This window comes from Falco biarmicus, chromosome 5 (genome assembly GCF_023638135.1).
Source record: "Falco biarmicus isolate bFalBia1 chromosome 5, bFalBia1.pri, whole genome shotgun sequence".
NCBI lineage: Eukaryota > Metazoa > Chordata > Aves > Falconiformes > Falconidae > Falco > Falco biarmicus.
In genome coordinates this window covers 74,556,391-74,582,161 of record NC_079292.1, presented here as the reverse complement: position 1 = coordinate 74,582,161, position 25,771 = coordinate 74,556,391, and the positions used below count along the sequence as shown (strand labels likewise).

At 41.8% G+C, this 25,771-nt stretch overlaps 1 protein-coding gene across 2 annotated transcripts in view; it reads right to left on the bottom strand.

Annotated features, from left to right (window-relative positions):
• ST8SIA1 (ST8 alpha-N-acetyl-neuraminide alpha-2,8-sialyltransferase 1) overlaps window positions 1–25,771 on the bottom strand; it is a 141,405-nt gene that overhangs the window by 91,888 nt on the left and 23,746 nt on the right. Inside the window, exons 1-2 of one of the 2 annotated variants that reach the window (XM_056342139.1) lie at window positions 14,696–14,845; window positions 14,148–14,292 (exon numbers count right to left, since the gene is read on the bottom strand). In XM_056342139.1, coding sequence (XP_056198114.1) covers window positions 14,148–14,249 — 102 coding nt within the window. In that variant the 5' untranslated portion in view covers window positions 14,250–14,292; window positions 14,696–14,845. Of the gene's footprint in view, window positions 1–14,147; window positions 14,293–14,695; window positions 14,846–25,771 lie in introns of those variants that run through there. The other variant, XM_056342138.1, reaches the window with a different exon arrangement.

Here is a 25,771-nt window from a genome sequence, read left to right as displayed (position 1 = left end):
GTGTACATACTAGTCCATCTTCTCTATTATCAAAATCGGAGTGCTTGGAAAAATGGAAAGAAGGGCTGCAAGCTTATACTTAAAAGAATAAAACCAGGTATTATCTCATGCATACATAGTTACTGAGAATGAGGAGTTCTACAGTTATGCTCCTTGCAGGATAAAAATGCTATCGACGAAGCTAGTAGGAAGTATCTACTTTACATTGGAATAGAACCCTGAACACTTTCTAACTTTGCCTCTTTGTTTTTCTTCTCTAAGGAAAGAAGACCCTTTAAATCACAAAAAGAAAGTTTCTGATCTTCATTGGAAAAGTTATTTTGTAGGCTTTACGTGGCAGCAGGCTTCAGAGAAGTATTCGGATGTATAAGTGCACAGAGGGACCAGATATCAAACTTTAAAGAGAAACCACCATTGCTAGTTACCACTGCATCGGTTTTCTCTACAACGTTGTTTGGGGTTTTTTTTCCAATTTGAAAATCCCAAAACACAGGGACTATCCAGGCATCCTGATGGCAATCTGGGGTAAATTCATACCTGAAAAAGATAGTATCTGATCCTCTCTCAAGAAAAAGCTGCAGAAAATAAGATTCTCACTACCACATCAGGAAGCCAGGACACCAGGGATTTCACTTCTTTCATTGGGTCACACGCCAAGGATCTCTGTTTAAAAAACTAAATGAAAAATAAAAATCAATGGAATTGTGGATGACCTCACTTTAATACGGTGATGTTGACCATTGTGGCATGCCATCCTCATACATACTTGGACCAGCATACAAAAAAGTCTAACTTTGCCTGCAAAAATAACAGTCTTAGAGTAAGATCAGTTCATTGAAGAAGACAGAGAAGTAGAAAAGCACGCAAGGATTCTGCAAGACGTACACACAGCCTGCTTGCAAGGACTCCAAGAAGCATCAAGTGAGAGATGATTCCCTGCTTATTGCCATGAGCAACAGAAAGGATGCTGTCAGCTGGGATGAGGACAACAAAGAGCAGTGACAAAAAACTCCATTTTATCTCATCTGAGTGGCTGTTTCAAATTTGCCTTGCCTTTTCACTCAGGGTTTCTTAAAGGTTATAAACAAGTATTCTGCAGTCAGACTAGATGAAAAAGATAAATAACTCATTCACTACATGAAAACAAAGGTTAATAAAGGCTGAAAAATGAGAGAAACAAAGAAAGTCATTCCTTGTTACCCAGGAAGAAGCCACAAAAACAAATTTATGAGTCGCTAGCAGACCTGTACTCAGAAAGCAGGTACCGTTGGCTAAATCCTGGCCATGCTGAAGTCAACTGGAACATTGCTATTGACTTTGGTGTAATGCGGCTTCACTTGACCTATTTTGCAGCATGCTTGTTACTCATTTCCCCATCATGGCTCTTTTGGTGCTTAATAATCCAGCACCTGCATTTCCCTACTTAGTGACCGCCTTGAAAAGACAAATGCAACCACCATGCTGGCCACTGCCACAGCCATGCTAGGATGAGAAGTTGCCAGCACTGGGTACCACTTCAAGGAAAGACCCTGAACTGGGGAACTGGAACTGCAAAAAGTCTGCCAAGACCAGAGTCAGGAAAGCAGTGCTGGTGAGCTTAAATGAACTAGTCTCACTTTTCAAAGGCCTTGCTTAATGCCATCGGGTGGAGAAGAGCTCCTGTCTGCTGTGCTCATATACTGCCCAGAATATCACAGAAGGTCTCTAAGTCTCTTTCAATGTTTAGTCTGTGAAGCAAAAGGAATAGTGGTTCAGCATCTCTATCTGTTTAACCTACAGGCAAAGGGTTTTGCAGTATTTCTTCCCCACATACTCCGTGCGCAGAAACCCTCATTTTAATTGTCTCCAGTCTAGGCATAGATTTAGCTGTGCAGTAACACCACACATTGGATTTGAATGACTGTAAAGTGCTTGAGGGAATTGTTATAAAGAGCAGCATACTCATACCAAGGATTATTTATCTTTGGCTTTCTCATTTCTTCTTCTGGCACAATAGCGGATCGCAGAATAGATCTGTGTAGCCTTTGCATTTATTGCCTCCTTTCACCTAAACTGTCTCCTGTTGAGCCTAGTCCCATCACTTAAATTTGCAGCATTGCTCCTGAGTAACAAGCTACGCTGTGCATACGCCAAGCACTGCTGCAAGGGAAGGGAAGTGAGGCAAGCAGTGGGTTTTAGATTGAGGAAAAGGCTGGAGATCATCTGGATGGAGGAATGTCTACTAATGAATTAGCCTACAAATAGGCTAGCCAGCCTAAAAACCAGAATATACTACACATTCTCATTCTACATTCCTGACATATTCACAACCTCATTAAAAATATAACCAACAGAGAGACAGTGTTGTTTGGTATTATTTCATGCCCTAGAGGCAGGTCTAATTTAGCTTGGCTCTATACACTGAGAAATAAAGACATACAATAGTAATCCCATGCAATCTTCACCGTGCACCCTGGAGAGGGGGCTCACCACTGGCAACTGTCCATCTACATAAAGTACTTTCAGTTTACTGAGGTGGAGAGATGGGTGAGATTAGCTGAAGCAGACTGTCAAAGCTGTGATCACAGCACAGGGATCTTACTCCGGGAAGGAGAAGAGCCCCGTTCCCTGTTCAGCCCTCAGTGCACATTACCAGGGAGAAAAGATGAGCATGTGTGTTGGGACACTAGCTTTGCCTCATTAGTAGCAACATCCAGTGATCTCCTGGCTACAGGAATAATCAGCAACACTAAATACAAGCTTGTTCAAGCAGAAAGGTGCCATTGAGCTCAGCCTTTCAGAGGATATGGCGTTGTTGTTTTGTACCATCCCCAAAACAAAAGTCTGAGGATACGTTTCTGAGAGCACCACATGGTTAATTGTCATGTATCTTCCTTACAGACCACCAGAAAAAACAAAAACGTTCAAATGTTTAGAAAAAAATGATCAGATTAAAAGATTTGCAGTTGTTTAGCCTAGAGAAAAAGACTGTGGGGAGACTTGATAGCAGTCATATGTGGAAAAGATAAGAAAAAAAATTTCTTAAATTATAGCCAAGGGGGAATTTTAAGTTAAACATCAGGAAATACATCCTACACATAAGGACAGCAAAGTACTAGAATGGACTGCCTAGTGGGCTATGGAATTTCCATTACTGAAAGCTGTAAAAGGTTATTAGATAAATAGTCAGGTACAGCCCAGATAGAGCTGTGTGCCATGGGGCAGAGGAAAGCAGGGCAGTGACCTCTAAACATCCCATCCAGACAATGGCTTTGCACAGGCTTCACTACAAACCATCAGAAAGAACTGATGGTGCCCCTCTATTTTGGTGTAGCACTGTCTAGTGAATCCCCACATGAAGGTGCAAGGCCCTAAAGCCTAGCTTTGTAAAAATGAAATCATAAATAGTGTTGTCCCTTTAGATAATGTGGTGTGATTGAATGGATTTCTTTGTGCTGCCTTCTGAGTGCGAAGGGAACTGTGTGAAAACAGGTGTTGATTGTGGTTTTGTGTCATTCAATTGAGGGACTGCAACTGAAGCCCTTGTTCTCTTCTAGCTGGTGCTTCTGGCCCACATACAGCAGGTGGAGGACGGTGCTACAAGCATACTCCCAACCACCACGTGTGGCTGCTAGGCATTCCCGGCAGACATATGCGGGGACCTATGACATGTCCTTAACTAGATACAAAAAAAATAATCAGTGAGATGATACAGTAAAGGTGAGCGAGGAGGGATCTCTGAGGGAGCCACTTGCCCATGCATGCCACCGAAGGCTGCAGTAATATTAGTATCACCACTATCACCTTCACCGCACTGACTTCTTTCCTTTGGTCAATGTAGGAAAGCTTCATTACCATGGGACTTGAATAGGTTGCAAAACTTTGGTCACACGCCATAAAACCATAAGTAAGAAGATGTTATACACATGAGAAATTGGTCTATTGACATTACAGAGTACATTCATCCCTATCTGACTGAACGGCTCACTATATAGCCCCATCAGCATGAGACAGCAATGCACTTGCATTTCAGTGTAATATACCTGTGCTCAAATTGTTCTATGAATCTAGAAACAAAACCCTAAGCTCACACTTTTAAAAGCACAGGATGTGAGGAATTATGCCCCTCATTCGTTCGCACTTGACCATACAGCTCTCGTGCTAGGAAGACTAGTAGCAGCAGTAGGTGGACAAGGGTGCTACGCCATTACTAAGACTGTTGACTTCCAAGAGCTCTTTCACATCAGGCTATTCAGATCACAGTCTTTGCTCCTTCACACTAAGACAGAAAATTTACTCATAAAGAAAACTTCTCTGTCCCCTTTCCAATAAAGGCATATTCTCTGGGCAAAAAGAGAAGCCAGGCCCCCTCCATCATGTGTAATTTTTGTTCTTCACCTATCAAGCAATGCCCATGCCAGAGAATAAAGGTACCCAAATGCATCTGCATGACTTGAGAGTTCCTAATATTTCAGGTCTCTCAGAGGCAATACTTGGGATATAATTCAGGTAAATCCCTCCTGATCAAGTGATCATCTGAAGCCCAGTGTCTTTCATCTGAACTTTCTGAAATTGAGACCATTAGTCCAGTATATTTCACACTGAGAAAAACACAGATTGAGCTTCCAGGAGGTAATATTAGGGTAGCTCTACTGCAACCACCATGCTGGCATGCAGGAACCTCAAACCTCCACCCTAACCCTGCTCATAGGGTTTTACAACTGACTATGTCAGTTTCAGATGACGGGCTCACCCAGGAAAATATGCAGAATTGTGCTGGCAATAATAAACCCTAGATGAAAATATCCTGCAAACACCTGTAGCAATTTTCCTGGGATTGATGGACTGGACTAAAGCCAGTGAGCCTAAGCCATTAAGTATTCCTTCTTCAAAGCACTTGCAAAGCCAGGTATGCGTATATGCAAGCTGCTAGTATCTGCAACATACCTAGACTAGCACTGCCAGCTGTCACCAGCCCCAAATGCTCATGGTTCATGGAAGTGTCCAAGATGGCCTTTAAAAAATGTATTAAAAAAGATGACAAAAACACCATCTCCACACTGGAAAGAACTATTTCTTTCTGCATTTGGGATTCACAGTCATACTACAAAAGTTCAAATTAACAAGGCTGTTAAATGTCATGTCCTGACTCATTTCAGCTGGAAAAACACCAGTGCTTTCAGTTATCTTGCTCCTGCCTGCCGCTACAGACTACCCCTCTAGCCACCACACACAAAACAGTCACCTCAGATTGGTAGTTACTGGCCAGCAGACAATCTGCAGCACAGATTTAATTGTCAAATTTCTCATTAAAGACTCTGAAAAAGCATAAGCTCTGTTGATCAAGAAGGAAAAAAACAGCCTGGATCCTTGATCTGAGCAACAGCGAGTTAAACAGTACTTCACCTGCACGTCCAGCATCACAGGATTTATCCGGTACATCCTGATGTAAGAAAACCACTACTGTGTTATTTTCCCAATGTCCAAAAGTCATCTGGAAGCCAATGCCTGCTTCATGGGAGCCATTCAGATGATAAAAGTTGTTCCAGAAGAGAATCACAGTCCTTCCCCTCCACACCATACCAGGTTATAAGGACTTTAAATCAACCATGCCTGGCTCCATAAGTCCTTTCCTGAACTGTAATGCAGCAGATTTCTCATTAAATGTGAAGCTGGGCTTACACTCCCCTCTAACTAAAAAGACATAAAGGGTCTCTTGAAAGTCACTATATAATCGTCCTACAAGATTTGTAACCATGCTACCCCTTCTTAATAGCTTCTGTAGTAACCTTCCCCAACTTTCTTCAAGCCTAGAGGTTCTGCTAAGCCACACTTCCCACTTCCACCTGGGAGAAGAGGGCCACATCTTTGCTCCAGATGAAGTATTTTCTGAACTTAACCTGATATCCTGCCACATTCCAGTAAAATTTACATGACCCATATCAAGAAACCAAACTGTATGCAAAACAGATGTAGTATTTCATCAATTCCCACTCATTCTTCTGCCAGGTGGTAACTGCCAAGCATGAAACAGAACCAAACCTAAGCCTCAAATAAGCCAGCAGTGGTATTAAACCTGTTTTAGAAGTAACTCACAAAAAAAGCTAACAACCAAATACAGCAAATTTATGTAATGCAATCTGATCACTGAATAACTTAAATATATAGTCACATATACAGCAACAAGTCCATAAACTGAACAAGATGACTTTTAGTAACAACATTCATAAATAATAAGAAATGTTAACAGGTGGCCAGGATATAAAGGATAAAGTTTACTAAAGATTTAGACACTGACTTCCAAAGCAAAGGTCTCCTTGCACCTGAAGGTAAAACCCTGTGTGGAGAGAGAACCTCCTTTTAGCATCTTATCAGTTATATAAAGCTACAATAAAACCAGCAAAACAAATCCAACTATTGCCTTTGGGCAGATTAGAACCCACCCTGATTTCTATTTTTACACCATCAGCCAAGTAGCTCATGTGCTCTGTAGTTACTTGTAGTCATCAGGCGTTTGCTGTTCCTACAGCTTCTCATCTGTGACCACTTCCTTTAATTATTCTTCTGCTTACATTTCTTGCTTCTAAAGCAGCAAGTTCATGTCCCCATAAAGGAGCTGAAGACTGGCTAAAAAGCCCATAAAATTACCAGGGCTGTAGACCGGCCTTTCTGGCAGGCTTTGCCTGTGTAGCCCAGCTCCTCTTTTGCTCCAGCCATTGTGCCCTGTAGTTTACAGTCCCACAGCACAACATCTGTAGTTGTGACTTCTAGGTACTCTCAAAAACATTGCTTGAGGTAGAAAATTTTGGTTGTGCAGCTAATGAGTAGAAACATGCACAAGCGAGCAGTGCCACCAGATCCTCCCTGCCTCTGCTAGCAGATGCTCTTCCACAGGGTCCCCTCCCTCCCTGGGACAGCACCACCACCACATCACTCAGCCTTGCCAGTCTTTCTAGCCCCACCGTGGCCTCTTCACACAGCAGCTGCTCTATGCACAGGCTTACGTGTTACCCGTCAGTAACTGTACAGCTCTGGGTACCAATAGAAATGAATAAAATATGCTCTCTGAAGCATTTTCCAAACATAAAATCACTCCAAGTTGCAATAGCCTCATGGCTGAATTATTCTCTTGCAAATGCCCTATGCTCCTTCTGTCTTAGGTGGCTCCACAACAATCCCACGGGGGTTTATACTTCTTTTAGTACTGCTCAGTATCCATAACAATGCAGAACCTGGATCACATTTGCTCTTCTGCATCCTCCTAGCCCCAAAACCCCAGAGTTGGCATTGACATGTGGGGTTTTTTTTGAATGCCCAGGGGCATAAGGGTCTGTCTAGCAAAGGCACGGGTTTGTGCTTGGATCAGCTCTTGTGTTACCTAGGAAAGAGAGTGATTGACACTCAGTCACTTTAGATTTGAAATAGAAAGGTTGAGTTAGGGCAGCCATTACTTTCTTTCTGCCTGTGGGCCAAACTGACACTTTGCAGCCAGATCTAGCCCTTCCCTTCCTCTCCGTTACATTTGGAAAGGTCAGCATCTATTTATGTATTTGTACTGACTGCAATAAAGCCACTTTGGCATTTGCGTTATCACAGAAACTAGAGAAAACCAGGTTCACCAAAGCCAGCCTGGCTGAGCAGCTTGGCTGAAGACATTTCAGCAAGCCCAGAGACCAAAGCACACATCTGATGTTCAATAGGGACAGAAACCCACTCCTTGGTCTGTTTTAACTCACTTCAACAAGAGCATGTTTCCCATCTGCTAGCTAATTACTTCAAACTATACACATTGCGTGTCAGTTTTTTTAGCATAAATTTGATTTTCACCATCAGGTATGTTTGCATCTTGTCTATAGGGAGTAGTTTCAGACGGACTATAGCTTTTGCTTAACTGACCAGATAGAACAGATGATGCCTATTCCAGCTTTGCTAACAGGCTGCACAAAATGGTCCAATTACACAGCTCTTACTCATTATGGAATCAAAGTGAGGGTAGGGTTTCACTTAAAAAAATCTGGCTTAATATTTAGTTATCTCAATCACCTGATGCCAATGGCTTGAGATATTATCCAGGACTGAAGGGAAGACTAGTGCTCCAAAAGAGCACAATTTATCAGGTCACTACAGACAGTATTCCATATCTCAGTTTATGAAAGGCACTATATGATACCATTGCTTGAATAATTCAGAAGATCTTTTATAAATTGCATTCCTAACATGCAGATGTCATTTCACAAGATGTAACTACCTCTTCACCTTTTAGTATACAACGTTTTCCATGTTTGCAATAATTAATGTTTATTACATTTTCATTTTGAAGAAACATATGTAGCCCCAATCAAGAACATAGTTTGCATTACAGTATGCTTGGGAAGGAAGAGAAAAAAAAAATAAGAGAAGAGAAACAAATGAAGAAAAGGGATAGCACCAAGAAAGTTCCCCAAATCCTAATTAAATGCAACTCAAAAGAAGTCAGGGAGATACTATTTAGACAGTAGAATTAGTGGAAATAAATATAAGAGTTGCTCAATAAAAGTTAGGTCTGGAGGCACTTCATGCTCCTACCCAAGACATCAAGAAAAAAAAAAAAAATCATGACATGTATGACAGCGAATATTTCAATGTATTTCTCCAAGCAGCTATTAATTACATAGCTTTACTGAGAACAAACTACTTCAGTAAGTTAGATCGGAAGCAAAAATTAACAGTGTTCTTCCAAAGTCAACACCAAAGGCAATAACTCATACCTCCTGGCAACACTGCAGTCCATCAAACCCTGCCTCTCTTCACTTCAGGTCACTTCCCATTTCTTACAGACTTTTTGGACCATGAGGGTCTAAAATCAGTCCAAACAACACACAGTGTTTGCTCTAAGCAAGTTAACGTTGTCCTCTTAACAGGGTCCACATTCCTCATACAGCTGTACCTTCACATTCCAGCCTGCATCGGCACAGCAGCCGCACTCCCACCCAACCCTTCCCAGTGCCTCCTGCCTGAATCAAACTGCCATTTTCTGCCTCAGAATGAGTATGTTTTTCCTATAATCTTTGTCACGCAAAAAGGAGAAAAGCCTGTAGACTCTACACCAAGCTCCCTTTCCAAATCTGAGTTATTTCCCTGAAATAATTACAAATTATTCTACTAGCGGCAGGCTGAAACTGTAAGACCAGGGAATTTGCTTCGACACAGCAACAGTACCAGCATCAGAGGACACAATAAAATCTCTGTCCAACTGAGTAATGTTGTGAGCAACCAAGAAAAATTAAACAAACTCCCAGAATCTAACAGGTACCCTGAATAAAAACCACAAATCACACAGCACGATCATAAAATCATTCACTGCTACCCAATACAACACCCACCGCAACAACACAGAACATGTCAGAGAATATCTCCACCTTACACCTACAAGTAGAGCCATTAACTTTTTTCCTGCCTTAATATTAAGGGCAAGAATTTAAATGCTAATTAATAATTTTGAAAATAATGCCTTTCTTCTGATCATGAGGTATCCAGAAACAGCTGCCAGCTTTCCCAAATTTATTTGTGGCTCAAAGCTGTTTCCTTTGGATTTCTCAGACACCATTTGTGATGACTATTCATGAGCAGCTCATTGCAAGTGGCCATTCTTCTAGCTGACAGCACTTTGCAGGTTAAACTTTAGAAGGGATTTGAGCAGCTGGGGAATCACATTTTAGTAATTTGAAATAATTTACTTGTACCAAATGTGTCTAACTGCTTCAGGTGAAATACAACAAAATCAGAAAATTCTTCAATGAGTTCTTCTATTTTGTCAAATTAAAAAGTCGAAGCTTAACATTTGAAATTTCTTATTAAATGTATACACTCCTCTATCCTCCAAAATGATATTTTACAAGTCCAAGTGAAAAGTTTCATTTGATTTAACTATTTCTTCAACCTTCTGGGGTAAGGGGAAAAGAGATCTCAGAAATTCACCTCAGTTCTTCCTTGCTATAAGCTTTTACCAAAAAAACAACACAAATCAATTATATGCATAAATAGCTAAATACTGGTGGTCCTCTAATGGTAAAGATAGTCTGAAATTTGCTTTTGAAACTCTGAGGATGAAAAAGACAGGAATGAGCGAATAATTATTTCAGAAACAGTTTAAAACTGCCTTGTTTTATTCTCTAACTCAAAAGCAGATGAATGTTATTTCACATTTCTCTCACATGGTTCTGAGTTACACCCCAGCTGTTCCTGTGGTTACATCACATTTACTCACAGCATCTAAAATTACTGCGGGGGTATGTGGAAGCCTGTTTTCTTCCATCCTAGTCAGACAGGAAGGGATGGAAAATGCTAGCCATTCTGTTGTGCCTCAGTACACCACCACAGCAGGACCAGAGGTGCATGGCTAAACTTCCAGACTGAAGAGCAAGGTGAGTGTAGGTCTGTCCTGTCAGGGACAGGACTCCTGAACGCTCACCAATACACAGTTCCACATTCTGTGTAACAGTTGGACCACAACGGAGAGGAAATATATTTACAAGTTAACCTGAGACGTGGCAGCCCGGCTGTGCAGTTTTACCCAACCATGCCACTGATCTCGGCTGTAGTAGGGTCACCGGCATCTCTGGACTCTCACGGCCACCAGACACATATCAAAATTATGGGCTAACATTGAAACTTCAAGTCTACACAAAAACCTTTACAAAAGCCATAGGAATAACCTCTTGTTAGTATTAAGCTACACCTACAGTTACATGCAGAGTCTACACGTTTTGCCTCCCAAGAGTGGGAAATAATGCTGTAGATCACAGCAAGTTACAGAATAAAGCTGCTGTCAAGAAACATCTGATTTTAATTGAAATGACACTTCATCAGCCAACAACTCCAGGCAATGCCACCATAGTACGTGCTCGGAAATGAGATGCAGGTGGGATGCCCACCCTCACTGCATGTTAGGCCACCTTCTGTAATGAGCCACCTCCTGCCCTGCATCTTCTCCTGACCATTAGCCACTAGCAAAAACTGACAATGAGCCACGAGCAGTTTCTCTACAGGATGGGAAAGATGGTGCAGTCTGTGTAATATTTCATTTCTGTTTCAAAAAATTTTAATTCTAGAAATCAGGGGGCAAATGGGAGGGGAAGAGTAAGAGGAGTAACTTCCAGCAGCTGGAATTGCTGGTTCATGCAAAACACTGCAACTTCAAATTTTGTTCTTATAGACTGAAGCAAAACACTAAATTACTATTGCCACATAAAAGCTTTTTTTTTTTTTTTTTTTTGCAGGTTTCTCCCTCAGCCAATCAAAAACTTGGAGGAGGATATAATCAAGCAAAGTCTGAGGAAAAAAAAAGCTGGCAATGGAGCTGATTAAAAAAAACAGCTGAAATATTACATTCAAAAAATGGTAAAATGAAATTTTATAACACCACCAAAACCTTTTAACCTTTTAACTTCAAAGAAAAATTGAAAAATCAATGAACAGATACTAAATTTATATTTTGATGAAATAGCATTTTTAAAAAGCACCTCATCAGAAAACGTTGAGCCAGCTTTTAAGAACTTTATCTACAGATTATTCAGAAGAAAAAATATTGTATTTTGTATTGTTCACATTCAAAAATAACTGACATTTTACATATTAAGTTCTGACATACTTACAATGTTTCTGTATGTTTCCATTGATGCATAGCCAGCTTATTCTATGCCATAAAATACAGCAAGTTTCCTATTTACTTTTGAGTTACATTATCCTTTAGGTCAATAACTGGTTCAGGACTGAGAAATGTTCTGCAAACACAAAATGGCTTAAGCCCAGCAGATTGATGGGGATAGAGCCTTTTTTATTTATTCTGGAGGAAATATTTCTTCAATTATATCAACATAGCTGTGGCCCTTTACATTCCTGTTACAACCCCTGAGAATTTCGGAGTATAACCCATATTTTAGGAGTGGTTTTAAGCTTCTGGATACTTTTGAAAGGAATATTCATCTTCACAAAAATTGCTTGCTGGTTGCTAGCATGCTAATAGACACCATTCTTCAAAGTAGAAGCCTGAAAAATTTAGGTGAGTATTTTTTTTTGAAACAGAGAGAGGTAGAAAAATACTTTGTTTAAGAATTTACTGCAAATAAGTCTTCCTAAGCTTTTAAGCCTAACAGGATTTCATGTGATAAAGGTCTACAAAATTCCTCTGGGCAAAATACATAGGAATAACATATCAAGTCAGAGGCAATGGTACTTGCAAGAAAAGAGGGAGCAGAAGTGAGTAGCACTTGTCAGAAATGAACTGCCCATCAATTGATTAACGGAACAGCATTTCTGGCACCCGTCCTAGAGCTGCTTTGTAGCATTGTTCTAGGGTTGGATCATCATAAAAATTAACCCCTTCCACCACCACCCCTACAACAGCATCCAGCCATCCTCTTCACAGCCTGCTCGGCAAGCCTAAGGGACCCTGAAGTCCCAACTCCTTAGCTTATGTTGTCCCTCAGCAGTTCATCTCTCCAGGGCTTCCTAGATCCTCACTCTCAATCTGGCCAGCTGATAAACTTTGAAGATAGGGCTTGGGAGCCTGGGAATCACTGCACTGTGATTCCTCTCTACCCAGCATGTACCTCTCTGAAGGTGCCCAGAGTCTCTTTTCTGTGAGAGGAGGTAGGACACCACTGTGGCCAGCAGAGTGCTAGTTTTTAATCCCAAGATAATCAAATCTGAAATCCCAAATTCATCACAAAATAAGTGGCCTCCCTGTGCCAGCTCAGGTGGGGCTTTCCTGAAACACTGGACAGGATGCACACACATATTTTGAGCAGTTGCTGCCAATATCTTTGTGTGGTCTGAAGTCCACAGCTCTGCCAAGGATTTCAGTTTTCTCCAATAAACAGTGCAATATTGTAGCAACGATTCACACTAATAATCATAAAAAAGATTTACAGCTGCTGCTCTGCAACACACCATAAACTTCCTACCAGTCTCAAAGGCAGGAAGAGAAATTCACTCCAGCTGGGCAGCCCTGTTCCAGCTGTACTGCAGGAAAAGACTCCCCACGCACCTTTCAGCATCTACTCACTTGCAGGGACACAGCAGCTGGGGAGCAGCTTGAGGGAAGCAGAGGTCCATTAACCACTTCATTGCACCAGGCACAGCCGAGTGACACGGCAGCAGGCTGGCAGCCTAAGCCAGGCGCAGCTGTAACACAGCTCCTCCAGATGATGTCTTAACACAGGAAGCAGCTGTTCCCATCTCCTCTGCCCTGTGCTGCAGCTTCCCCTCACTCTTTCTCCACTGAAACTCATTAAAAGCCATAAGTCTGTTGTTGAGATCTGGAAACTACTAATAACCTTTTTGATGTTTTGTTTGCAGGATGAGTTCAACAGCTAAGAACTCTGCTACACGTTTAAGGGGAACAGCAACAAATGAAAAGCCTCATGCGAATGACTCACCATTGACTGGGAGGCTTAATAAATACCTATGCCTTTAATTTGAGAAAAATCAATTAATACATCCAGATGTCTAGCTTTCTTTAAATGCATAGCCACATAAAACAACTCTCCTTCCGCATACAACATTCAATATAATCAATTGATTATTTAACATCAGTTCTTACATTAGTTAAAAATACAAGAACCCTAGATCAGCATCACAAATTCTCAGCACTCAAAAACCCTGCACTTAACAGAAAACACCTTTGCTGAACAGCAACAAACCACTTCTGATATTCAAAACACAGCAAGAATCGGCAAGGTCAAGTTGTCGGCTTCTGTTATTGCGCTCACATTGCCTGCCATCAGTAAACTTAATTAACTTGGAAGTAACTTGGACAACTTCACACAAAGTACTGTCACATCTTAGCTAAGTAGATCTGAACCGAAGCAATCCCAGATGAGGGCTCAAGCTCCCGTTGAGTGTGATCACTGACTGTAATGCAGAAATCGCCTTCTTAAAACAGCCAGAACTTAAAACACCCAGTCTCATCCCTTATGTACACACCTGAAAAGTGGCCACAGAAATAACATGCATACAAACGTTTTATAATCTTCAGGACACAGAAGTAAAAAAAGAGGAGACTGGTTTGTATTGAGAAATGAAGATACAATTTCTTGATGAGCATTCAGCCTATTCATATTCATTTGTACCACGTTACCATATGGTATATTAATACTTAAAGTGAAAAGAAGAAAAAGGTTACTAACCTGTGGGAAGAGAGAGTAAGTTGCATTGTCAATAGTGACAGAATATAAAAATTCCCCATCAAACCAGAGGTTCTTTCCCATTGGGGAGTTCAGCTTTGTCATCGCAAAGAGCTGCCCGGGGTCACAGCATTCTTCCAGCAGTTTCCTGGTGAAGACAACCAAAAGATAAAGAGCCACTAATTAATCGGAGCCTTGGCATGCCTTCTCCAACAACCACCCTTCACACCTGAGATCTGCCACTCTCAGATGCTCCAAAGCAAGCCCTTCATCTTCCCAGCCAGTGGATGAACATAGGGTGACCCTTTTTTACTTACAGAAAGGCCAGAAAACCTGATTTTGTTTCAGAAAACCTTAGAAACAGACAGTAAAAATGTCAAACCTCCATTCACTTTTGAGTGGCATAGAGGTAGAACCAAGATTCAGAAAAAAAACCCTCCATCCTTTACAACCCATTCAAATGAATAAAAACCTGGCCTTCAACACGTAAAGAAATCAGAGAAGCTCCTTTGAAAATTAAATCCAAGGTATATGAAAATTCAATCCCACACCTTATTCATGAAGGGCAGGCCTCCTAACCCCCCCCAGTTACATAACTTAGTACGGAAAAAATACGGCATCTCTCTCCAGATACTAAACACCCTTGTGCTATATTCACAGCAGTATTAGAGTTTGACTTCTAATTGAAGTTCAATTTGAGTCATCTCAGTATGAGACAGACAGATAGATAGTGTGGATGTTATGCTTCTTGTTTCCTCATTGAAACTGCATATCCTCTTACACGCTCACTTCCCCAAAACATTTATTACTCAGCCCGAGTAGAAATTTGAGAGCTGGTGAGGTGGTTGAAGGTTATACTGAGCAAAAATTCTGTATCACAGCAAACTCAGCAATTAATTCCCTAAAATACAGAATGATGAAAAACTCTAGGCATCTGCAGGGCAGGAATATCCTGTCATTCCGAAGCTGCAAGGGATTAGCTCTCTATACGAAGGGTCACGCTCATATTAGTTTTTATAAGAAATAGACATATATAAAATATACATTGTAGAGTTATGCCATTACAGTACATTGATACATTATTACATAAATTTCTCATTTATTTTAAAGGGAATCCTAAAGAGACTGATGCCATTTCAAGTGGCTGCATAAGAGTTGCAAGCGGCAGGCAGAAAAACATCAGTTATTAGTGGCTACTAAAATGTTCTCCTGTATGAAAGAGGAGATTTTATGCAAAACCATTAAGTCATTCACAGAAATTTTAAAGTTTTTTTAGCATTTTTTAAAGCTTTACAGCTAGTTTTCTTCTCTAAAAATTGATTTTTTAAAAAGAAATCATTGTTTTCCCCTATCAAAAATTTATTTTGCCATCAGTTAATAGTTTTCTGCAACTATGCCACCATTTTCCATATGTATTTCAACTGAAAACTTGATGAAAACGCTAGAGCTGACTTGTTGTAATCTTAGCAGAAGAGGAAACCTGGCGGTGCCAGTGCTATTTGTGAGCTTTCCCCACTGGGGAAATTCAATTATTTGCTCTGGCTCAGCTCCAGGGCAGCGCTGCCACCACCACCACCCCAGGCCACTGGGACACTTGCTCACGTGGAAGAAGGCTCTCAAAGGACAGCAAGGATGCAAGGATTGATGGCAGGAGGTGCACTCTTCTCCTAAAGCAGGTGTATCCTGAGTGTATCCTTTGCCCGTACACACAGGGAGATTGTTAAAAAGAAGCAAATTACACAAGGAAACTGGGTATCACATTTTGTTCTAAATCAAGAGTCAGCTTCTACAACGAGCCGCAAGATAAGCTCTCCCCCTGTAACAGGCTGAGCAGCCGCTCTGTCCCCACAGGCAGCCAAAGAGGTGACGGATTTTTATGAAGACTCAAATCAGAAGCTTATGACAGGGTGCTACATGGCTCAAAATTTCAGCATGTCGTCCATTTGACAATGGTGCCGCACTGCAGAGCATGAGGCTCCACCACATACCCAGACCCCCCAGTGTGAGGGTACAGGGGCTCACAAGGGCAGAGCGTGCTGCTGCTCAGGCTGAAGCGCTACGAGCAATAACTTGTTCTCATGTGTTTTCTCCATACATACCTGCGCTCTTCCGTCCGTATAGAGAAGTATTTCAGAAAAGATGTAAATCGCCATGCTTTGGTGTGCAAGTCAATCCCAAACTAATGAAGTGTAGGACAAAACTGTGTTCAGTTCTAGACCCCACGACTCAAAACAGACTGGAGGGGGTCCACAGAAGGGCCACAACAACAATCAAAGGGCTGGAAAACCTGCCCTGTGGGGAAAGACTTAAAAAGTTAAGTCTTTTCTCCCTGGAGAAGATGAGACTTAGGGGGACTTCATCAGTTTTCCAGTACTTGAAGGGCAGTTATAACGGGGATGGAGGCTCTCTCTTCACAAGGAGCCACACAGAGAAGACAAGGAGCAATGAGTACAAGCTGCACTGGGAGACGTTTCATCCTGATATAAGAAAGAAATTTTTTACAGTGAGAACAATCATCCCTTGGAACAACTTCCCCAGGGATGTGGTGGAGTCCCCATCGCTGGAGGTTTTCAAGATGAAGTTGGACAAGGTGCTAGACTTCATTTCCCACAAAAGGCTGGACCAGGTGATCATTCTAGGCACCTTCACACTTCTGTTTCTGTGATTCTGAAACTGTGTTTTCCTTTAGACTGCCTGTTGTAGAGCTCGTTTGTCACTCTTTGAGCAGAACAGAGCAATGTGTCAGCCAGAGTGGCAATTTCCATTCCTAGAAACACCAATGGCTCTACCTATATCCACCACAGAAAGGCTTCACATCATCCTCCCGTAGATGCCCAAATAAAGCCTTCATCACAGAACCGTGAAAATCAGACTAGAGAAAATTTGAAACCTCTTACCAAATAACCTTTGCAAAGCAGTTTCAGACAGTCATGAAATATTGTTCCAAATGAAAGATCTGAGAGTGGAGATTTTTCTGGCTGTCCACAAACTCCAGTATGCAGCCTTTGGAAAAATATTTCACTCGCTCTGTCAAGTGGAAAGAAAATAATTTTTGCCTATCTTTCCTCTCCTTTTCTTTGTATTTTCTATCCCCATGGCAACTTTTTCAAGAAAACATAATGTAATCCAAGACCAGCCGGAGCTCAACTCTACATATAGTTGTTTCTTATACAACTGTATAACAAAACTAAAATTTCCAAGTGAAATCTTGCAACTCATACCTTCTCTGGAAGTTTGGTCAGAGGAAAAAGCACAAAAATAACAGACATCTCAGTGGAAAAGTATCTAGGGAATGTTTCATATTAATGACCCTTTCTTTAGCCAGGGTAAACTGAAGAGCTAGGGAACAGCTCTTTGTATCTCTTTGTATGATTCCTCCCACCCTCCCTGCCATCTATCAGGCTAGATATATATACCTACTCTTTTCCCTCCCCAAAAATGCATTTTTCCAGTTCCCACTAAATCCTTTGTTGATAAACATATTATGAAAAGTAGCAAGTACCTCCTGGAAGGTCCACAGATAAGCAGATCACTAGTTCAAGTATGCATCTGTATATATTAGCACAAAAACCTTGTGCACTCACATGTGCTTTCTGTCAGAAAAGAATAATTTTTAAAAGTCTCACATCATTCAGTCTCTCTTTCTGATCCAAATCCCAAAGTTCCAAAGTGAGAAAAGCTCCATATGAAAACATGCATTACAAAGCAGAATGGATTCAAAGGTGAATCTAAAGCAGGGTACTTTGCAGGATCAGGGAGTAGCTAGATTAAAACATACAGCTAAAATGTTATGAATTTGCAAAACTGCAGCAGCTCTTAGCCAAGGATTTCAGTTCACTGTAAGCATTTCTGCACTCACAGGACGTAAAAAATATACCTTTGACTCGAAGTTATCTCCAATTCAGGGTAGACCTACGTATGAGAGGAATTAAATAACTTTAATATTGGTATTGAAAAGGCACTGGGGGCCCTCAGACCTGATAGCACTTAAGGGACAAATCCCCAGTTGTGACAGAAGCAGAAGAAAAGTTACTTTGAGACTCTCACTTCAGGCCTCTAAGATTCAGCCAGAACTGGGCACCAAGCAGGTGACTAACCACAGGGCAGCATTAGCACTGAAGTGGCTCCGCTCATCGGCTCAAGCGCCAGGCAGGAGCTGAGCAGCAGTCTGGGGGCATGAGCTGTATCCCCACAGTACACTTCGTTCAGGTTATACCAGCAGACATTGCACATTGAAAGAAGCAGAGTGGAATAGTTGGTGCCAAGGTTCCTATACCCACATTACCTTCTTTTCATGGTATTTACTGCAGACTAACTCTGGTCTGATTCCACAAAAAGCCTGTGAGTGGCTGTAGCAAAAAGTGCATTACTGAAGTGCAGTAACTTGTGACAATCAGGAGATTTGCCTCAAAAGCCCACTTCTGATCAAAGAGCTCATATAGGTGCACCCTCCTCCACCTAAAAGCAGAGAGGAAACCAGACCTCCTTGAGAAGTCTAAACCTAAACTCATACATAACGTCAGTGAAAGAGCTTGCATAAAAATCCCAAACTGCTTATTCTTCACCTTAATGAACTTTTTTCTGTTTGCAGCCAGTTAATACTTAATCTCACTCTGGTTTGACTTGAGTCCCAGCCAATAATGACTCAATAGCTAGTTCAAACATCCCATATGGCTTAAGATGGGCAAATATAACATCTAAAAGCAGAAATGGGCAATTCCACAGCATGGGTTGTCAGTCAGGAGTTTATAGCCCTTTAGATATCTCTTCTTCATAGGTGGAACAGGTCCTGCCTCCCCAGCACACCACCACTTCTCCAGCTCTCTGTGCCATGCCCGTCTTGTGATGCTGGTCAACATGGAGCACATCAGTGCTGCCAGCACTGTGAAAGCGAGGGGGAGCAAAGTCCTTCCTCTCAGATTTTTCCTTTTAAACCCATACCAGGGGGATAAGGAAAAGATCAGGTTGAAGTGGAACCACTTCTCAGGCAGCAGCAACAGGAGGGCAACTTCATGGAGGACTGAAGGCTTAAGCCTGATCATAAATGGACCGACGGGCAGAGAGTGTGTGGCATGGCACAGCATGTGGAGTACAGGGGTAAGGGTCCAAGGTGAGGCTGGTCAGGGCTATTAAGACCTACCGGTGCCCTGACACTGGTAACACTACCAACACCCCTTCTTCTGCCCCAAGGAGGCAGCAGTTTTATAGCACATCACACACACTTGATGAACCTTGCACTGTGCAGGACCCCATCGAGGTCTGCACGGCAGTGCCCCGTGAAGGATGATGCTGCACACACAGGAGGGGGAGAGGACAGGAGGGGCTACAGCTTGATGCTGCTCTGCAGGTCCCAGCAAGTACCAGCAGTCCCCACATGGAACAAAGGCACCGATTCAACCACTGCTCAATGTAACACTAAACTTACTATTACTGTTCCATTACAGTTTGGCTTTAATGGCAGCATTAAAATTATGACTTGAGGTTCAGGTTCCAGTTTGAGATAAAAATAATCGGTCAAACTAACTGTTTTCGTCAGACTCTGCTCAGCTGCCTGGATTTAGCTGGTCATCATGCTAGCTTCTGTCCGGTGACTACGAATCAGAGCCAGGAGCTGACAGCACAACACTCGGCATTTGGTCTAACACAAACCTCCTTTTCTCTACATTGCAGTCCATGTTCACCTCAGCTGCCCATGTTTTGCCTTAGGATCACATGAATCTGAACACGCAGAGAAAAAAATGAATCTGTCCTTGGAGTTTCAGCTGGTGTCAGGCCAAAATCATCAGGCCATCACCCACAACCAGGGATTTGTGGCACTGCTGAAATCCAGAGGATGGGTGGTTGCTTGGGTTCATTAAGGAAGATTTGCACAGCTCCATGTCGGTGCAATTGCTTAATTGCTTCCATCTACATATCCCTGAGCAGAGGCAGGGGGACCCATCAAGAGCCTCTGGGACTCCTCAACTAAATCAACACCTATATCCCAGCACATGCACGCTTCAGAGACCCCGGGCTAACATGCCTGTCAGAAATACTTTAGTGATTAATATCAACAGTGGCTCTGAAACGCAACTGGTCTGACCACTTCCATCATGAGGAGTCTAAAATCTATTCCTGAAAAATCTCTAAATTTAGTCTTCAAAGTGTAATGTTTCCCCAAGAATAATACTTCCACATGTTCTCGCAATAAGTTTTGGTGGCAGGGGAGAAACCACAACTGTTGCTTAATGGTTAAAATTGTGCCTTTAAAAGATCAGCACTCAGTTTAGAGCTTGAATTTTTGTCCCTTCAGGTTCTGGCTGATTTTTTTAAATTATCTGTTCCCCTCTTCACCACCACCCCACCACCCCCCACCCAGTTCAGAGATCCCTGGCTTCTCGGATTTCAGCCTCCCCTCTGATGAGTGGAAGAGCTGGAGTTTCCCGAATTTCTCACTTTTGAACAAAGTTATTTACCCTTTCCATCATTCCTGTGGCTATTGCCTTTTTTTCAAAATTCCCCTCTAAATATTCCAAGCCTGGAAATAACATTTCTACAGTAGTCAACCCCTGCCAGCTACAGGGACAAAACGACCTCTCTGGTATTACCCATGCATCCCACATCCAAGGCCAAAGCACATCTAACTGATTAAATATTTAGCACTCTTCTCACTGCCAGTGCTTCCCAGGATAGGGACATCTATCTGTAACTGCAGCCTACACTCTGGTTTGCTAAATGTGAGATTTCACATATGGCTCTATTGAGAATCAGGAAGCGCAGCAGGAAACCCAGGCTGCTCTCTCTCCTGGGCCTGTCGCCTGCATCAGTTGCCACCCTGTTCCTTTTCTCATCTGGAAAATTTACCAACAATATTGTAATGTCGTCTTGCAAATCACTGAAAAAAGAAATGCAGAGGATCAGTAATTAATCAGCAAGTTCACACCTGGACACATCCTGAATTCATCCATCCAATGACCATCACCATCCAAGAACAGTAAAAAAAGCTAACCCATATCCCATCTCCAACAGTAGGCAGTAGCTAATGCTAGCAGCTGTAAGGCAGCCCTCTCATATAGCCACATAATGACTATACTTGTGGCCATTTTTTTCTCCAAGCTGGCAGCCTGAGAATTTTATGGCTCTACAGAAGGCTACAGAACCCGTTCAGTAACAGTAAAGTCACTGATTCAATTAAAGTCAGCATGGTCACACGAGCTTGTAGCTGCAGTTGGCATTTGGCTTCCGACAGTCTGTTAAAACATGGTTAGCTGGGCTTGGTCACAGTCACAATTTCTCGTTCCCAAAGAGCTCAATATACTACTTGTAACTGGGGGTTAGCTTGAAGAAGTCACTGAGGCTTTGAGGTTTTCATGGTGTTTAAAGTACCTTAGTATTCAAGTGGTTCAAGGCATGATAGCCTGCACCTTAAGCAGGGCAGAAGACAGCAATACGGAAACTGAAAGTGGAATATAATGTTCTTCTCTTACCAGGGCAGATATCGCACACATCAGACTCTTGCTTCAAACACTTAATTGCCCCTGTACCAAAGCTGTGGGTAGAACACGAGCAACTGCTATGAATTTACTTGGGAGGTGGAGAGGAGAGGCTGTCACCTTTCTGCAACCATCAGAAGCTAAGGGACACACTGAATGAACTCCTGGTCACAAAACACAGAGCCACATGGTCTTATTCCTGCACATCAAAATAAAATACTGGCTTCAGCCTTGTCAAGTATTTTGGCACCACTCCTCTCTACAGCAGACTCCACCCCACCTGAGATGAAATTTAAAACTACCTTTAGCACAACTGTTCGGGAATATGACCTTAAAATTGCCCTCCTAAGAACATCATGGACAAGTACCAGAAGAATAAGAGAACCACCAATGCAAATCCTCTTGATATTCACAAAATCATACCAAACTCTTTTTTTGGGAAAGCAGTACTAGTTTAAGCTCTAAGTAAAATTAAAACCTTTGCCAAAAACATCTAAATCAAGAATATGTTGCTCTGCACAAGTTCATTTGTGAAAATCCCCCAATTACCTGAACCTGAAGAATTAGTTTAAATGCAATGAAAAATAAATAGAGTGGACACGGCAGAGCAGAACAGCGAGATTAGCTGATTACTGATTATCTGATTACTGCCAAGTTTTCTGCAATATGATAAGATTTTTATGAAAACTAAAGTCATGACAGTTTTTCTCTTCACATTTATTATTATATTGTTTCTTGTTATGAACTTTCGGCCGATTTCAATGCCTCCTACAGCAATTTTGGTGTCTGGTTTTACAAGGATCATGTAATATATCCCCATCTTCCTCAAGAGAGGAAAGATATCAGGACAATAAAAAGGTCACAGGCAGAAGCAAATCAGGTACTGAACTGCCTGGTGCTGCAACCTGCATGAAAGGAAAAAGGTTGCAGAGACCATAGACACTTCTTGGAATAAAGATAATTCATGGAAACCACCTTCATGAGCTTAGCAGTAGAGCTGTATGTGACTTTTTAAAGTGAGTAAGAAATTTTAACTATAAACTGTTGGATAATTTGCTACAAATTGCCAAATTAATAGGTGGGGGTGGGAGGGGAATTACAAATCAAGCACTTCCATCTTTTCTGCATCATCAGTATTTTTTCCTTCAGCACTTTCTTTCAGGTCTTTTTTAGGCACCCAAAAGGGAAACAAAGTATTTCATTTAACCTGAAAATATTGTACCTGTTGGTTTTCATTATTCATTTTAAAATCACTGAACAAAACATTTTGTGCCGTCTACACAGTACAATTAGCAGTTAAGTTTTCCAGGCTGCAAAAGAAATATATAACAGTTTTTATCTCCTGTGTGTTGGGCTTCCCTTTCCTTGCTACCCTGGCCTGGTACAAACAAACCTCGCTGCCTTGCAGCAGGCAAAATCTGAGCTGTCAGCCACGGCAGCATATCACCCTAATCTGTGACTGATTTTGTCCAACTCTTCCCCTCCTCACCCCCCTTTGGTTTTGAGAGTTTTTTTGGGGAAACGTACAAGTGATATCTTTTTTCCAGAAACATTCATAGTATCACAGAAAATGTTTTTTTTTTTCCCCCTCTACCCTCCTTCCAAACAAGGACAGACATAGTGAAACTTAAAATTTCAAGGTTCTTAAATCTTTTATCCATTTTCAGAAGACAGCAGTAGCAACAGTATTATATGATTCACCGTGGAATTCCCCAAACTTACCTAAATTCTGTTCCCTCAAAACTGAACTGTGGCTCAGATCAGCCTCTGAATCTTCAGATGATTTCAGATTATTTAATCTCTATCAGCTTCTCCTTTGAATTTAAAGCAAATCTCAGATAGTGTAATAAAGATACACAATTACTTTAGTTGATTATGCTTTCTCTCTTTGATCAAAACCCTGCATTTTAAGAAAAGTAATTGAAAGGATATACTTTTCTACCACTGAAAACAGACATGATTCTTTTACTAGCATCGCATCAATTTATTCCGTATCTTCATTAGCAGTGCAAGTACAAAGGAGGACTGAACCGTGCAACATTTAAATTGTAGAAGTACGGATGAGCCCAAAATTTGCCAGGGACTGTCTTTGTTACTGAACAATGTTCATGAATTAGAAGAAATCAGCATATTTCTCAGTGAATGGAAGTCTGCCTGCACATCTGACAGGCCTTAAGTTCACCTTTCCTCCTGCCAATTCTTTTACCTACAAACCGAGCAGATTTGATCTGGAAACCTATTGAAACACAGAATTGTCAGCCTCTTCTCAGAGAGAATACATTTCGATTCATGCAAACTTGCTTCAAACTGCTACGCACAAAGCCTGCTTATAAGCTTTGAAACACAAATTATAATGTATGAATTATAATGTATGAGTTTTAGTACGCATTCAGACTAAGTTCTGAGACTCATATCAGATGTATAAAGAGCTATATATAAAGGAAACCACAAGTTGTAACCTGTAATAGCAAAACCAGCACCATAGCGCTGCTCTGTTGCTCGCACTAAAATCTACTGGAAAGCAGGATGCCTCTGGGTTGTCTGTGTTGTTCCCAATGAAACTCCAACCACATCCAGGAGAGACAACGGTGACTCGTCACCTCACCTAGGAACTGCAACAAACAGCCACGTTCCTTTGAGAAGTGATGAACCTGAGCACGAGCTGATGGTTTCTGGCCAGCAGCTCAAGAGAAATGATCTCACACAATGCTGGAATTCCCCGGTACTGCACCAGACTGCTCCTTCACTTAGCTAACGACACCACCACCAGCCCCTTAATATGACAGCTGTGTTTGAGGGCCCATCTTGGGGAAGACACAGGGTTCATCGCACTTCATTTACAGTATTTGAAATGTAAACACCTCTATCCAAGTCACTCCGAGGCTTCTTTATGAGAGACAGCTTCTTTTAGGGTGTGGTTCATCTCAAACTAAACAGATACCTACTTCCTCTCCACAAAGAGGTCATAAAGAGACCAACTACCTCAGATGGCAACTGGCAACATCTATGTTTCGTAGCTTAACTCCAGTCCACAAAGCCAGACCTGCTGCTCCAGACCCTAGAAAGCCTAGCAAGGCTTCTCCAGCTAACGTGAGCTGGGAGGGAGGGACTGTAGGTCTTCTGTCTGTCTACAGCATGTCACAGAAGGATGCTATTTGCCAGCAGCCTCAGCTGATGGTCTTCCAGCTCTGTTCATAGAGCCCTCAGAGTGGGCTGTCAGAAAGGCGAGATGGCAGAACTGCATGAACTGGAAGTTTTGTCAGAGAGTACTCAGAGCCAAAGCGGAGTGGGGCAGGTGGAACAGATTAATTGCTTTATGCACTATTCTTTTTTTAATCTTATAAACCTGGCAGAAGGAGAGCAGCTTTCACAGAGATGAGGTTAAATTAATGAATCGCTGCCTTGCAAAATAGCAGAACTATCAACCCAGACAGAAAGTTACAGTACACGACACTGCAGCTGCAGGGTGGGGAGGAAACGAGTTGTTCTTACCACTTCCCTTACTCCTTTCAGCAAAATTGCTCCTTGCTTTGCACTGCTACAAGCACAAAGAAACATTTGGCTTCAACAAGGGCACAGGATAGCTGTATTCTTCCAGGAGAAGGAGATTTACTAAAAATAAATCGAGCAGCTCTAATGTTACATTTGCGCTTGTAATATCTAGAGCGATGATAGATACCACCTAGATCTAAGCAGCCAATTATCACACTACAGTGACTTCTCCACCTGCTTCTGCAACCCAGATAAAAGCCCGGAAAGTATTATATAACACTCCTCACAACAGTGCCCCCACGCTCCAATCCAAGAAAGTCCATAGGGAGCTTTTTACTAATTTGATCAGTTAAAGTCATACCCCTTCACAGAAGGTGAACTGGCCAGAAAGAAAAAAAAAAAAAAAATTCCCCCTTTACACAGATTTAAACATTTTGAAATGCCTAAGATCTGAGACCACAGAAATAAAGAGGGGAGGAATAATCCTCCACTGGTCAGTAGAGTGATTTTTGATGCAAAAAAAACTGTAGGTGACCAGGCAGCCATTGCCTACATGTGCAATGGAGACAAGAATATGTAAAAAGTATCACATGAACAGGCATGAAAGAGGAATATATTTTCAAAGGCATAAAAGCTGCACATTTGGGGGCAAGCTTTAACCCA